General features: G+C 38.8%; 1 protein-coding gene across 2 annotated transcripts in view; it reads right to left on the bottom strand.

Annotated features, from left to right (window-relative positions):
• Window positions 1-16,191, bottom strand: part of LOC122560140 (phosphoprotein associated with glycosphingolipid-enriched microdomains 1-like) — a 107,014-nt gene that overhangs the window by 3,581 nt on the left and 87,242 nt on the right. For both annotated transcript variants that reach the window (XM_043710432.1, XM_043710433.1), the window contains exon 7: window positions 8,897-8,956. In XM_043710432.1, the coding sequence (XP_043566367.1) occupies window positions 8,897-8,956 (60 nt within the window). The remainder of the gene's footprint in view (window positions 1-8,896; window positions 8,957-16,191) is intronic.

Here is a 16,191-nt window from a genome sequence, read left to right as displayed (position 1 = left end):
TCAGCTGATGCAGTCTAGTCCAGGACAGAAATATACACAGAAATGTACAAAGTGCCTTGGTGCTGAAGCCAATCTTCTTTTTCATATTCTTTTCTGTTGCACTTCAGAATTTAATGACCTTGATGCCACTTTCACAGTCACTGAGACATGTAAAGGTAAGGGTGAGATTGGGTAAAGGCGTGTGGAGAATAGGATGCTGAAGTCATTGAGGTGGATGAAGGGGTAGGGTGCCAGGTGGGTGCAAAGGCATGGTACCAGTTAGGTAAAGGAGGTGGTGCCAGATAGGTAACTGAGTTGCGTTGGCCAGTGGGTGAACGGCTAAAATGCCAAGTAGGTGAGGGGATCAGGTGGCAGGAGGGAGGAAAAGTAGGATAACAGATGAGTGACAAGTCAGGATTGCAGGTAGTGCTCAGAGTAAGTTGGGGTTGGGTCGTATCCAGGGTTTGGGAGACCTGTGGGCTGTCGCGACCGATCTGGTCGGGGAGGGGGGGTGCGAAATGGTCTTCAGAACCAGGAAGGATGCAGTTGAGTCAAGTCAGGTTGGGGTGTGAGGTGTTTGGGTTTGTGGCCTGGAGGCAGGTTGTGTTTGGTCAGGCAGGAGGGGTGTTGCTGGTTGCCTGAGGGTGGGGATCGATTGCAAAGGAGTTTGTGGGAGGCTTGCTTTCGGGTGGAGTGATTGGAGGAGGAATCAGTTTGGGGAAAGAGCCAGGAGTCAGGTGCAGCAAGGTGGGTATTGGGTCCACTCAGGGTTGAAAAGTATGGTGCTAGAAAAGCACAGCAGGTCAAGCAGCATCTGAAGAGCAGGAGAGTCAATGTTTCGGGCATAAGCCCTTCATCAAGAATGTAAGTGTTTGGAAGGGGGCTGAAAGATAAATAGGGTGAGGGTGGAGGTGGGGGGAAGGTAACTAGGAAGGTAGTAAGTGGATGCAGGTGGGGAGTGATTGTGATAGGTTGGTGGGATGGTGGAGTGGATGGGTCGGAAGGAAGGTGGACAGATAGGACAGGTCAAGAGGGCAGTGCTGAGTTGGAGGGATGGATGTGGGATGAGGTTGGGGTAGGGGAGATTTGGAAACTAGTGAAGTCGACGTTGATGCTGTGTGGTTAAAGGATCCCAAGGTGGAAGATGAGGCATTCTTCCTCCAGTCATCGGATGGCTTGGATTTGCCAGTGGAGGAGGCCCAGGACTTGCATTTCCTTGGTGGAGTGGGAGGGGGAGTTGAAGTAGTTGGCCACTGGAAGACGGGTTTGTTGAGTGTGTGTATCCAAGAAATGTTCTCTGAAACACGCTATGAGTTGGTGTTCTGTATCCCCAATGTAGAGAAGACCACATCAAAAGCAATGGACACAGTAGAGGAGGTAGGTGAATGTGTAGGAAAATCTCTGCCGGATGTGGTCCAGTCAGGTGGGTGAGAGATGAGGGGAGTAGTTGAGGATTTTTCAGTTTGTGGGTGGGAGAAATGGCTCTCCTAGGGGGTGGAGATTGAAAGTAGAAATCAATGGTGAATGGTGGTCAATGTAACAGTTTTCCAGAAGTTAGAACAGGTTTTAATACGTCTAACCTTTCCTTAGTAACTATTTGAATAAAGGCAGTCTAAAGTCTTGGACTTTAGGGATGTTATTGGAGACTTCCAGACACTGAGTAATTGCTCTTGGAAGTTTCAACTAAAGAGTTCATCCTGAAGTGTAAGCTGTATCAAGATGTTCACATGGTACTGATGCTCCAAACTCATGTCCACGCTGCTGCAATGACTATCCTCCCTTTAGAAAATTTCAGTCACAACTTCTGAGTAACTATGATAAAGGCTAACATGCCACTTACCTTCCTAATTGCTTGTAGTAACTGCATGTTGACTTTCTGTGATTTTGTACAAATACCCTTAAATCATTCTGCATAAACCAACAGAAATATTTGGGTGCTTGCTGTTTAACAGTTGAAAACACATGGAATTGGTCATATGTATCACATCAAGTCTGGAACATTGGCCTCTGGGAAGCTTGAACCTGATGCCTTAAAAGTAACTAATTAATGCTTTTTGGACTTAGCATGTGACCAAACAAATTACACCCTTGTTGATGTAATTCTTCTTATCAATGTCTGTGGTTTAGATATCAATTAATGCTTAACTATTAGAAAAACATAGCAATGCTTCTGTACACGTACTGGTTTATTAGTATTAATTGGTCAATTTATTAAATGGGATTTCACCAAAATAATGAAATGAAGTTTGGATTCATTCTTGCTGATGGTAATTACATAATGGGATTCTCTCCTTACATTGTTATTGAAGTAGATTCTATAAATTCAATTAAAAGATAGATCATTGCTTGAAACAAAGGAATACGAGAAGGCTGACAGCATGAGAGTAAAACCATCTGCAGATTGGTATTGCCTTTTTCATTCTGTAACATTTTATAATGTTTAAACAACTAAATTAAGTTTGAGTTTGCTTTTTTTTGGTCTTTGGGAATGTTCATTTAATATAATCATTTTTAATGAAAAACAGAATTGTGGTTTGAAACATTGTTTGGATGAATCCCCTGCAAATATTGTCACACTCCCAAGAACCCCATTTCCTCTCCATCAGAAAACACAATTTTAACTTCGTGCAAAGAAAACTTAGCAGCATTTTCTTTAAGTTTCATATAAATAGAACAATAATGTCAGTAAATTATCATTAGTAAATTAATAACTACAAGAAGAACACAGAATTCTGAGAGAAATCTGATGATCATCCAAATTCCCTAAGATTTTGTTCCAAAACTCCTGGGTCCAGGGAATGAATTTGAAAGGTTACTTTGAATGAGATATTTTTGGATGTTTATCTGACAGATTTAGTTCTTAGGACATCCAGGGACAGCTTGTCCTGAAATATTGCCTTGGAAGAACTTAACAAGTTTATGCTACAACAGATGCAATATTTGCTGCATCATGAACTTTTGCAAATACATTTTTGGATAGCCCATGTTACTGTTTTAAATACTGTCTGTGATAATATCAGTAAGAATGTTAGCTCAGCTCTGTGTTGCAGCTGTGGTTACATATAATTGATAACAAATCTCATCTCTTGGATGTTGTATAGTATCTGCTACATGGTTGTCATCTGTTACATGACTGCAACTAAATAGTGGCAAGAAAGTTTAGTTGAAGAAGTCTAGGGGCCCTGAATAGGTTTTCCGCAAAGGCCTTCAAGTACCTTGTATTGATGCATTTGATTCTTCAACTTGAGTCGAAAATAACTGAGGTGAATGTGCAGTGAGGAACAGACTGAAGCATGTTGGGGGAAAAAAAAATTGATTTTGAAAGACTTTTGAAAATAAAGAGAGTTTTTCAGTGGCAGTTCTAGACAGTGGATAATGACTACATAATTTTCCTCTTATGCTGGAAGATATGTGACAGAGAAAAAAGAACCAGAATTAATTTTGATTAACTCAACAATTAACTGACATGTGCTGATCAGCCACATATTTTACATATATTCTGTTTTTTTTATTGTTAATATTTTTGTTTTATCTTCCAATTAATTGTACATATATTATGGCTTTCTAAAATTTATATGGTTCTCTGTCATAGTGGAGGAGATCATCAGGACAAATAATAGTCACTGGTGACAGCACACTCAAGTGGAGATGGTTAAAGAGTATTTTACTGGCAAGTGAAAGACTGTAAAAAATACTGTTAAATTTATTTGTTAATCCACTGGTGTACCTTTAGTAGAAAGTCTAGTCTACAGCCATTAATTATTGGGTGAACAAATTTGGTAACCATCCATCTAGAAAGTCAATGATGTATGCTCCAAAGCAGTCAAATGGCATACTGTAGTTGAAAACCACACGGGTTGAAGCCCACTGTGCTTTCCTCTTTACTCTCTTTCCTTGCCTTCCTGTCAGCTTCTTTTCACTTCTGTATGCAGTACACTTTCCCCAATTTGGTTTGTTATTAAGCTGAATTTTCCGAACTCATCATTAAAAGCAATTTTCAATTGGTGTGCAGAATCAATGCTCATCTACTGCAGTCCACCACAGTCGTCAGGATGATTAGATCGTTCAGTGATGGCACAAGTAGTACAATCTAGTACAATAATCAACCTAACAGTATGGAAATCAATAGTAGCAGTAAGTTGGCGCACTTTTTGGTTTGTTTCAATCTTTGCTGCTTCATTATACTTCTTATCTAGTCCAAACGGTATTACTGCATACAAAAGCAGAGCAAAACATCCTTAACATTGCATGCCAAAGACAAAAATGTAAAATCAAACACCCCTTGACATGCGAATTTCTTTTTGGTGAGAATGCAGAGCTCATTGCACGCAGTAAAGTAAAGCTTAACAACTTTGCAGTAACTTTTAATCTGGTTTGTGATGAATTCAGTTTAATTATTAGACTGAAAGACAATGACTTTGACACTATAGAGACTGAACCAAACATTTTAATAGCTAACACTGTCTTAGAAGTAGTGCATGTTATGCTACTGAGGATCAGTTGTATATATAATTAACTTTTAGTTGTCAGTGTTAGCTCAGTGACAGCATTTTTACCTCTGAGCCAGAGGTCATGGGTTGAAGCCTCATTCAAGACAAGTAGTCACATAACTTAAGCTGACAGTCCAATAAGATTCTGAGAGAGTGCTTCACTGCCAAAGATATTGCCTGAAATGTTAAACTGAGGTCTAAATGCCCTTTCAAATGCAATTTCAAAGACTGAATGACATGATTTGAAGGTGGACCCACATTGGCAATGTGACAATTGCTCAACATCACTAAAACTGAAAAAGGGTCACTGGACTCAAAGATTGACTCTGCTTTCTCTCTACAAATGGTGCTATAGCTTCTGAGTTTCTCCAGCAATTTCTGTTTTTGTCACTAAAACAGATTTTTGGTCATTATCACTTTGCTGTTTGGGAGCTTGCTCTGTGTAATTTTGGCTGCTGCATTTACTACATCACAATAAAGTGCAGACTTTGCTTTAAAGAACTTTAAGATGTTCAAATGTCATGATAAGTACTTTATAAACGTAAGTAACCTATTTCTTTCCTGCATAGAAAAGGGAACAACTGCATTTGATCAATTGACTAACTTTGTGTAGGAATAGGAAGATAGACTTGCATTTATATAACAATTTAACATTACCATCAAATGCCTCAAAGCACTTCATCGCCAATGCAGTATGTCTGAAGTAGACACTGTTATATTTTAGAAATTAACATTGAATACCACAGTATGAATTTGACAGATACATGTCCAATAACACTGCACTTGCCAGTAAGATTGAGAGCATAGAAGCAAATTAACCGATTTCCACACCTGTTATCAAGATTATGTTCTAAGTATCAATTCAGAAAAAAAAATTCTTGACATCAAAGTACTCACAAAAAAACTATATTGCCTAATCTAATAACTTTTCTCCATAGCTTGGATGGAAGATTGGCATATTTTAAAGAATGAGTTGTGTGATTAATTGGCAGATTTAGGCTCAGATTTAAAGATACTTGCAAGGGGCACCCAAAAGCTTTGAACACCAAAAAGCTTTGAGAACACCAATTAAAATGAAAATGATTTGTTTTTCCTCATAAAATTAAGAAAAAAAATCTCTCCCCTTAAGGCTTGATGCATCTATAATGTCACTTCCTTGTAAACCTGTAGGCTCTGTCAAGCTGTCCCTTTCCTGTGGCCATGTCAACATTTAATAACAGCCCCATTAAGTAGTTGAAGAAAGTATTAATAAAGTGACATGGGAAAGAATAGGGTTAGGATTCCTACTTACATGGAAGATAACCACCAGTAAAGATGATTTGGTTGAATGGCTTGTTCTGGTGTTGTCACTTGTAAATTAGTCTATGTAGATCAAATTGCTGGCTAAACAGCTTAGATTTAACCTTTTGAGTACAGTAATCTACAGCTGAAAGAAATTATTCTTCATTCACATATTAGAAAATAGGATATATTTGCAGGAATTAACAGTAAAACATGATGCTGCGCTGCCTTGGATAGTTGATATTCATTTGGCAGCACAGTTGTAAAAAGACACAATTTGTAGAAGCTTCACCTTGCACTTAACTGGACTATTTGTAAAAATTATCAAAGTCAAGAGAAAAACAACATTTACACTGTATGGGAGGACTGTACTGATTAATAAACAAGAGGACTCTGACTGATAAAGGCATTGCCATGGAGAATGCACCAGTTAACATTAACTGCCAAGTTTTGTTTAACTTTTAACCCAGGCTGATTGATTCTGGTTGGATTAGACATTGTCCTGAAAAATTAACTAAAGAATGGATGTCAACTATTCTGTTGAGATGAAACAGGTGTAATATATGTACATGTTCTTCTTATCAGCAAAGAACAGGGTCTTGTATATTAATGGAGGTAGCTTCCAGTATAGACAAGTATGCCACAATGCAATTCTAACTGACAATCCTAACTTGGTTGTTAATGTAATCTGTTGCATACTCAGGGTTCACAAACTTCTTAAGGGATATGTAAATTGATATAATTTGCCAGTGTTTGGATTGTATGACCTTCATACCTGGCATCATATTGGAACTGCAATTCATATACCATAGGGAATACCATTAGCTAGTGCATTATCCATACCAATGCTTCTACCAATCAGAGTCTATTTGCCATCTAATCTGCAGTCTTCTTCCATATAGTATAACTGTTATTTTCCCTTTATTTGGGCATGTCATGTGAATTATCCTGATGAGTGCAGGATGAAAAAAATTGACTTACTTGATATTGTTTACAGAATCAGACTGATTATGATCTGGTTACTTTTCATTTATGCCAGATGGATACTTAAGTTTATACTGAATTGCCATACTCTGCTATTTGCATAGACGAAGCAGTCAGTGTAAGCTAAAAGTATTGATATCTCTATAAAACCAACAGAAAAAGTAATCTGTTATGCAACATTTGATTGATAACACTAACAGGTGACATTTATTCTGCCCATATGTCAGTTGCAAGTTTTGTTCTTTATCTGATAATTTAATAGTCTGTGCGACAATTATGCTTTCATTTCTGGCCCAGAATGATTGAGAAATGAATACTGAATGTTGTCTTTTAACAATCACAGTCTGTTCCTGTTAATTCAAAACTTCTCCAAAACCCAAAGCATTTCCTTAAAAGCTTTTCTAATACTGTAGTAGCGGTATAAGAGTGATCGCTGTAGAAAACACAGCTGACACCCATTTATTCCTGGGGTCTTGGCAGAAGCACCACAGCATTACAAGAATTTTGAAATACATTGAGCTTCATATATAAATTGTGAATGTATCAGCTGGGCAGTTTTATTACTTGACTTACACTATGTTGACATTAAACGTCAAGTTTCTGGAACAGATTTCTTGGTTTCAATATTTTCATTTCAAATAGTTTTGTCTCCAAAGATAGCCCACTATTTAAGTGGCTGTGTGAAAGTAGCATTCTGCCTATATCCTAAGAATGGGACATTTGCTTTTCTGCTTGCTCATGGCAAAAATGAATCAGAGGTGGGACTATAACATTAAATTTTATGACCTTGAAAAGTTACCCTTTGAACTCCAGTTCAAAACACTATTGTTAAAAGAAATTATCCGTTAGATCAAATGAAGCTTATCTTGTATACTTATGAAGATAAAACCTGTAGTAATCTTAAAATGTATTATTTATGATGCATTGTTATGACAAAAAATTATAGCAAGTCAAGTCCTAGATTGGGTTTGTGGAGTATTATTATGTAGTCAGCTTATGAAGGAGTTGAGATAGATAAAAATAAAATAAATATCTTTCATTTACCTTAGGACATCACAAAGCTCCACAATGAATGAAGTTCTGCTTGAAATATAATAATTATTGTAAAGTAGGATGTGCATCCTCAATTTACATATAGCAAATCCCCATGATTGACAATAAAATAAATGTTCATGTCATTTGTTTTGCTGATAATGACTGGGCCACAGGAAGTAGGGCAGAAGACCAGCCCATCACCTTCCTACCCACTCTTGTGATATGGAGGGTGGATGGGAGCCAAAATTGGCAGCTCACCCACCATATATAAACAAATAATTAGGATTGAATCAGCTTGTTGAAAGCTCAATTGACCCTAGAATTACATCAGAAAGTCTGGAATTCATGACATGTTTGAACAGGTTGCCTAAATGATTTCCAGCATCTGCAGTCCTCACTTTTGCCCTGTCTTAAAGTAATTATCTGTCCATCCCATAATGTGGTTAAGGTGGGTGGGAGGGCTTTATTTTACAAGTTTTAAAACAAAAAGTGCAGGAAAGAAGCTGGTTGTGAGGTGGTGGTGGTGGGGGAGGTGGGGTGGTGGTGATGTGTGGAGGAGAAATGCCATCTTCAGAGAGTGCCTTTTGTGCATTTGGGGTACCACCCCTAGAAGGTAGTGTCCCCTGTCCTTTCTCCTCACAAAGAATTTAAAACTCCTCGTTCTTCATTGCTTGATCCCCTTTATAAGCTGACCTAATGTTCCCTGCCCAATGCTCTCAACTTATTTGTGTTTGGGGATGCACTGGGCCATATTTTTGGAACAGATTGCCTGCTGTTCTGGCAGCACCCATGACAGAGCTCTGGGGCTGCCAAGACTTCTGGAGATGCCATACAATCTGATTGCTGGCAGTTTGCCTCAATATAAACTTCTGCCCAAAGCCTGTGGCAAGTGACTTGAAACCATACTTTTAGACCGAGAGGCCAGTACGCAACCACACTAGTAAAGACAATTAGAGCAGTAAAAACAAAAGCCATGTGCAGGCTCAGTTATACGTGGATATTATAGATCATAAGCAAACTTATAATTAGGTCAATAGGTATAGTTAAATAACTAAACAAATAAACAGGTTGACGGATTGATAGGTAGGAGACATAAGAAGAATTTTCACCATTAGGAAGTTACAAACCTCTTCATCTGTGAGTGAATGGAGTTGTTCATGCGATTTGTTGAAACTGTAACCTTTTCCCTGTAATTTGGAAAATATTTCTATAAATACAGTACAACATAATATTTTAACAGAATTCACCATTTCAAAACATACTTTAAAACGAGCACCCGAGCTACAAATCTTCACCCAAACTTTGAACATACTTTATAGTTAGCTACAATTTATAAAAGAATCAAATTTAATTATATAACCTACTTCAGAACTGACGGCAATTATACTATTATGTCCTGTACCATGTGCTGGTACTTGAATTTTGTCTGTATAATCAGCATTTTAAAAATTATTCATTCACAGGATCCAGTTATTGTTGGCAAAGCCAGCATTTATTGCCTATCCTTAATTGCTAAGAAGGCAGTTATAGGTCAACTACATTGCCGTGGATCTGGAGTTATCTGAAGGCCAGACCAGATAAGGATGACAGATTTCTTTCCCTAAAGGACATTCATGAACCAGATGGGGTTTTATGTGAACTGGCAGTATTCACTTGATCGCCATTATTTATTGTCGATTTTATTGAACTCAAATTTCGCCATCTGCCATAGTGGGATTTAAATCCATATTCCCAGAACATTGGCCTGGGAATCTGGATAACTAATCCTGTGATATTACCACTGTCATTTATTTCCATGTAACAAAGTAAAAGTCTGTACCAGAATCTATTTGAGAATTGCAAACAGGCAACACAATATTTATATAACAGGCAGGAAAGCATGATAATCTTAGGCCATCTTAGTATTTCATGGTTGGTCACTCATGCCTAATGGCAAGTCCTGAAATTCAATTTAGAAGCGATTTAATCCTTCGTACTTTCTCTGGTAGACTTCATCAGGCTGTGGAAATAAGGACAAATCTTAATTTTAACTGAAGGCATTTTTAAAAAGAAAACTGAGCTAGCAAGCCTGGTGGGACGTCATGAAAGAGGTCAATGTTTCCTCTGTCACTGACAGGACCTGGCATTAATATGATAGAAAGAAGACAGACCTAAAGCTCTAAGATAAAACTACAAATCAATTTGCCATGCCAATGTGACTGTCCCTAGTACATGTTATAGTCTGTTCCTCTATAATCTGTTATTTCTTTCCTTCTACTACATTTGCAGCACTTAACCATGTTGAATATCACCGTGCAAGGTCATAGCATGAATATGATCTGCAGTTGATATCTAAAATGGCCACAATACTGAAATCTTAAAGATATCCTTTTAATACAGACAGAAAACCTCCTTTTACTAATGCAAAGGAAAGACTGAAGATTGGGTACATGTTTTCAGGACCATAAAGTACAGCACATAAGGTAATCATTTGACACTCAAATCTGTGCCAACCCTTTTGAAAAGAAAACCACTTAGTCATGTTCCCCTATTCTTGTCTTATATCCCCGTAACTTTTTTCCTCTTTCATGTAAGCAAGTCAATAGAAAAGCAAATGGAACATTGGAAAACTCATAATTAGGATGTCAAATCGAAGGTTGACCTTTCTTGGAAAAGGGCTGGAGCATAAAAGTAAGGAATTTTTCACAACTGTACTGGGGATTGATAAAATCATATCCAGAGCTTCTGGTCTCCTTTGGAAGAAATTTCTTAAAGGTTTCCTAGTTTGATTTCCTGGGGTGAAGGTATTAACTTATGAGAAAAGGTTGGGCAGTTGGGTCGATAGTTATTTGAGTTTGGAAGACTGAGGTCATCCTACTGAAAAGTATCAGATTCTGAGGGGATTGACCAGATAGATGCTGAGAGGAAATTAAAATAACAAAGGATTGCAGATGTTGTAAATCTGAAACAAAATCATAAATTGCTGGAGAAAACACAACAAGTCTGCCAGTATTTGTGGTCAGAAAGCAGAGTTAAGGTTTTGGGTCCAGTGAACCTTCTTGAGAACAGTTCTGGTTTATCAGCAATTGCTGTAGATGCTGAGAAGATGCTTCCCCACAGAAGCAAATCCAGAACTGGGTGATTTGGAGATGCCGGTGTTGGACTGATGAAGGAGCGTTGCTTCGAAAGCTAGTATGCTTCCAATTAAACCTGTTGGACTATAACCTGGTGTTGTGTGATTTTTAACTCAGAACTGGGCGTGCACAGTTTCACAATAATGGAGCTCTCATTTGAATTGGACATGAGAAAGAACTTTTCTCAGAGGTTAATTAATGTCTAAATTCTTTATCCCAATGGAGGCTGCATCTTTGAATATTCTGAAGGCTGAGTCAGACAAATTTTACAATGTAGTCAACTTTTATAGGGGCTGACAAGTAAATGGAATTGAAGCCCCAGAATCAAATCAGCCATGAATGTATTGAATGGTAAAGCAGGGTCAAAGCTTTCGATGGTGTATTCCTGATCCTACATCTTATGTTCTTTTCATATTAAGTATTCTGATCCCAATGAAGTTCTTTTTATTTAAAAAAAAACTGCTTAGACATGTTATGAAGCAATTCCTAGGCAGGGAGAACTTGAACTTATAGTCCAGTGGTAGGGAGACCACTAATCCACCATGAAACCCCTTCTAAAAATGATTTGGAGATGCCGGTGTTGGACTGGGGTGTACAAAGTTAAAAATCACACAACACCAGGTTATAGTCCAATAGGTTTAATTGGAAGCACACTAGCTTTCGGAGTGCCGCTTCTGAGCACCGCACAACCATCTGATGAAGGAGCGGCGCTCCGAAAGCTAGTGTGCTTCCAATTAAACCTGTTGTATTATAACCTGGTGTTGTGTGATTTTTAACCTTCTAAAAATGTTTATGTTAACTTTTGATTTTGGAATATTAATTAGTGAGTTATCCCATCTACCTCTGTGTCCAGCCTTTAGTCACCTAATATTGCCTCATGAGGTTCAGTGCCACATTGTGCTTCGGAATGCTTCTGTGAAGGGTCTTTGGACATTTAATCATATTAAAGGTGTCATAAAAATATCCAAGTTTTTGTTGCAGTAATAGGGTAGCAATCTCGCTGTATCCCTATTAGAGCATTTTGCTGTTTCAGGGTCCTGGCCTCAATCACTCCTCTTGGCAATTTGTTCCAGCTGTTAAATCTGTGTCTGTGCAAAGAAATAGCCTCTTGACATCTGTCCTAAATCTGCTTTTCCCAAGCCTGATCTCAGCTGAGTCTTTGAGTGTAATTCTCCTTTTGACCCTTAAACCCGTCAAAGTACTCAAAGAGCTAAACAGCAAACCATGGCAAAGGAGTTAATCTCATAAAATATTCATGACCGAAAATGGTGACAAACAGCAGTAAGTTACAAAGAGTTTCTTGTTTACTCAGAATAATAGAGCAGGAACTGGGTTAGTTAAGTCCTTGCTGGACAAGCAGTGTGGGGCTTATTCGTGATCTGTCCTGCAAATGTTGTGACTGCCGGCTGCCTTAATGCAATATCCCTATAGACTTCGGGGGATTTACTCAGACCCGGTGCTGCCATCTGCACTAACTTCGGTGGATTTGAGTCCAGTGAATTGTGTTATGGATCAGACCAGACCTCCTTAAAATACATTAAGAGGATTGCTTAGACCCTAATGTTTTCTTATTTTAAAGGCAAATACCACGCATTTCCTTTCAGATGCCATTCAATTGGCCAAACTACCAGGTTTGTCAACTAATCAGCACCCTTTTCCTCTAGTATAAATTGTTATGATTGTTAGAAATTTAGTATTTGTGCTTTTGTCCTGATGAGTGCAAAATAAAGGCTTTAGCAACATCGTTTCAGTAATATTCAAGATTTGTTTCATCATGCAACTGATTTGACTTTGACAATTTTGCTCCAATGAAGTGGGTCTGTGCTGCTCAGAGCAAAGCTAATAAGGCACAAGCAAAATGCAGAAGGGGAAGATGGGCAGTGTAAAAATAATAAGTGCAGTTATCATACTCTGAAGTCGTGGAACTCAGTATTGAGTCCTAGAGACTGTAAAGTTCCTAAGTGGAAAATTAGGTATTGTTCACCCAGCCCATTTGAGCTTCATTGGAACACCATAGTAGGTCAAGAGTGGAAATATTAACAAGGGAGTGAGGTGATTTATTGAAATGGAAAGCTACTGGAAGTTTGGAAGTCATTCTTATTAATAGCTAGGAAGTGTTTCACAAAGCAGTCACCCCAATCTGTATTTGGTCTTTACAGTGTAAAGTCTATATTATGATTAAAAGAACTACAAGTACAACATTTCTTCATCATTGGGGCCTTGGACAGTGAGGAAGGAGGAAGTGAATGGGTAAGTGTTAAATCCTCTGTGATTGCATGGGAAGGTGCCTTGGGGGGAGTGAGGAGGTGTTAGAGTGATGGAAGACTGGGCCAGGGTGTCAGAGAGGGAATAATCCCTGAAGAATACTGACAGTTTGGTGGGGGGGGGGGGGGAGGGGGGAGTGGGGAGGAGGTGGGGAGATGTTTTTGGTGGTGGCAGCCTGCTGGAGGTCCAAATGGCTGAAGATGATCTTTTGAATACAGGGGGTTCTTGGTGGCAAGTGAGGACAAGGGGAACCCTATTGTCCTTCCAATAGGAAGGGAAAGGGTGAGGGCAGAAGTGCAAAAGATGAGCCAGACACAGTTGAGGCCCCTATAAGCATGACTCCTGTATAAGGAAAAAGGAGGATATGTCAGAGGCAGCAGTGGAAGGTGACATTTAGATACTTTGCCTTTCCAGGATTATTTGAGGTATACCAAGCACTTCTTAGGTCCAAACGTGACAGCTTTGTCTCACTTGCGAGGTTGTGCAATGTATCATGATAGCCAGGTTTCCAGAATAACTCCAATACACTTCATTTTTGTGAACAAATGGCAAGGGCCCTATGTATGAGATTGCTGATAGATTAATCTTAGAAGACATGACACTGTCCGGGTTGAACACACTCTTTCACTTGTATAGTTCAGTGGCTATGCAAGTTGTATTTTTCATTCACATCTTGCTAATCAGTCAAGAAAAGATATGAAGCCAGTTTCCTGGCCTTACTCTTGGCCTGAACATTGACTCATGGCAAAGAGCTTTGGAAATGAAATGGATAAAAATAGTAAACTACGATTCACATGCAGCCCTTGTGATATTCAGGAAAACCCTAAAGACTTCATAGACAGATACTTTTAAAGTGCTGTCACTATTGGAATGTTACGTGAGGGAGAACATTATTTGAACATAAACATGTGAGAAATAACAATAGGAATAGACAATATGCTCTCTCAAACCTGGTTGGCTGCACAGCAAGATGCTAACTGATTGGATTTTGGCCTTAACTCCACTTGCCTGCCTGTTCCCCATAACATATTCAATTACTCAGTCTGCACAGCACTCTAGGGTATAGAATTTCGGAGATTCATAGCCCTGTGAGAGAAGAGATTCCTCCTAATCTCCACCTTAAATAGGTCATTATCTTATATTGAAGCTGTGATCTCAGTTCTAGACTTCCTCTTTGAGAGTAACATTCTCACAGCATCTACCCTGTCCAATCTGTTCAAAAATTTATATTTCAATAGGTTCACCTCCTATTCATCTAAACTCTGATGAGAACTCCAATCTACTTAACCTTTCCTTATTAAATAAGCATTTCATTCCAGGAAACAAGTTCTCCAAACTACCTCCAATACAAGTGAATTATGCCTTAAACATGGAGAATGAAATTATGCCCAATATTCTAGGTGTGGCTTTATCACTGCCCTGTATAACTGTATCAAGACTTTCATACTTGTATATTCCATCTCTCCTGCAATAATGGCCAATATATCTTCTGAATAACTTGCATTCTAACTTTTTTGTTTGATTTATGTGAACATTCAGAATCTTCTCTGTTCTCAAATAAAAGTAAAATACGGCAGATACTGGAAATCTGCATTACACAGAATGCTGGAGAAATTCAGCAGGTCTGACAACACCTATGTGGAGAAAAAAATACAAAGTTAATGTTTCAAATCTGATAAGACACCTTCAGAACGTTTCTGTTCTCACTCTCTACTTCAATTTTTTTTATTTTTGGTTCCCCCACCATTATAGATATTAGATTAGATTACTTACAGTGTGGAAACAGGCCCTTTGGCCCAACAAGTCCACACCGACCCACCCAGACCCATTCTCCTACATTTACCCCTTCACCTAACACTATGGGCAATTTAGCATGGCCAATTCACCTAACCTGCACATTTTTGGATTGTGGGAGGAAACCGGAGCACCCGGATTCTTCTCAAAGTATATTCCATCTGCCAAATTTTTATCCACCCACTTAACCTATCCGTACCACTTTGCAGACTATTTATTTCCTTTTCATAACTTGTTTTCCCAGCGATATTCATAGTCAGCAAACTTAGCTACATTAAAATTGGTCATTTGATTCAACTCATTAATAAGGATTCTTAATGGTTGAGACCTCAGCATTGACCACTATTAAGTTTACCAATCTAAGAATCACCCGTTGATCCATAGTCTCTGTTTCCTGTGAGTTAAGGGGTAGCACAGTGGCATAGCATGTTGACTCAGTGGTTAGCACTGCTGCCTCATAGCACTAATGACCCTGGCTTCAATTCCAGCCATGGGTGACAGTCTGTAGGGAGTCTGCATATTCTCCCTGTGTCTGTGTGCCTTCCTCAGGTGTTTTTTTACCCACAGTCCAAATATGTGCAGGTCAGGTGGATGGCCATACTAAATTGTCCATTGTGTCCAGGGGTGTGCAAGCTAGGTGGATTAGGCATGGGAAATACAGCTACAGGGATAATCTGGGTGGGATGCTCTTCAGGGTATTGATGCAGACTTGATGAACTGAATAGCCTCTATCTGCACTCTAGGGATTCTATGCTTTATTTCCTTATTCCCTACTTAAAACTAACGTTTGGCATTGGAAAAGCACAGCAGGTTAGGCAGCATTTGGGGAGCAGGAGAGTCGACTTTTCGAACATAAGCTTTTCGAAAATCAGGAATGAACCTCTGACATCATCAGCCTCTGACATACTCTTGCAACCATAGTATATACATTCCTGATGAAGGGCTTATGCCCAAAATGTCGACTCTCCTGCTCCTTGGATGCTGCCTGACCTGCCATGCTTTTCCAGTGCCACATTTTTGGACTCTTGACTCTCCGGCATCTGCAGTTCTCACTTTCTCCTTAAAACTAAGGAGGTCTGCAATGTGTAACTTTTAATCTTCTTTCATATGTTTTATGTAATACTATAATTACTGCAATATTTAACTTTTAACTTTGTTCTTTCTTTCTATCTTATTCTTAAGATTCTGCACCTCGGTACTATACCTAAGATGTTGCCTTGTGTGCCAACATTTCACAGCTTTCACTTTAC

This window comes from Chiloscyllium plagiosum, chromosome 20 (genome assembly GCF_004010195.1).
Source record: "Chiloscyllium plagiosum isolate BGI_BamShark_2017 chromosome 20, ASM401019v2, whole genome shotgun sequence".
NCBI lineage: Eukaryota > Metazoa > Chordata > Chondrichthyes > Orectolobiformes > Hemiscylliidae > Chiloscyllium > Chiloscyllium plagiosum.
Note: the sequence above shows the minus strand (reverse complement) of the source record. Positions and strands in the feature narration are given on the sequence as shown.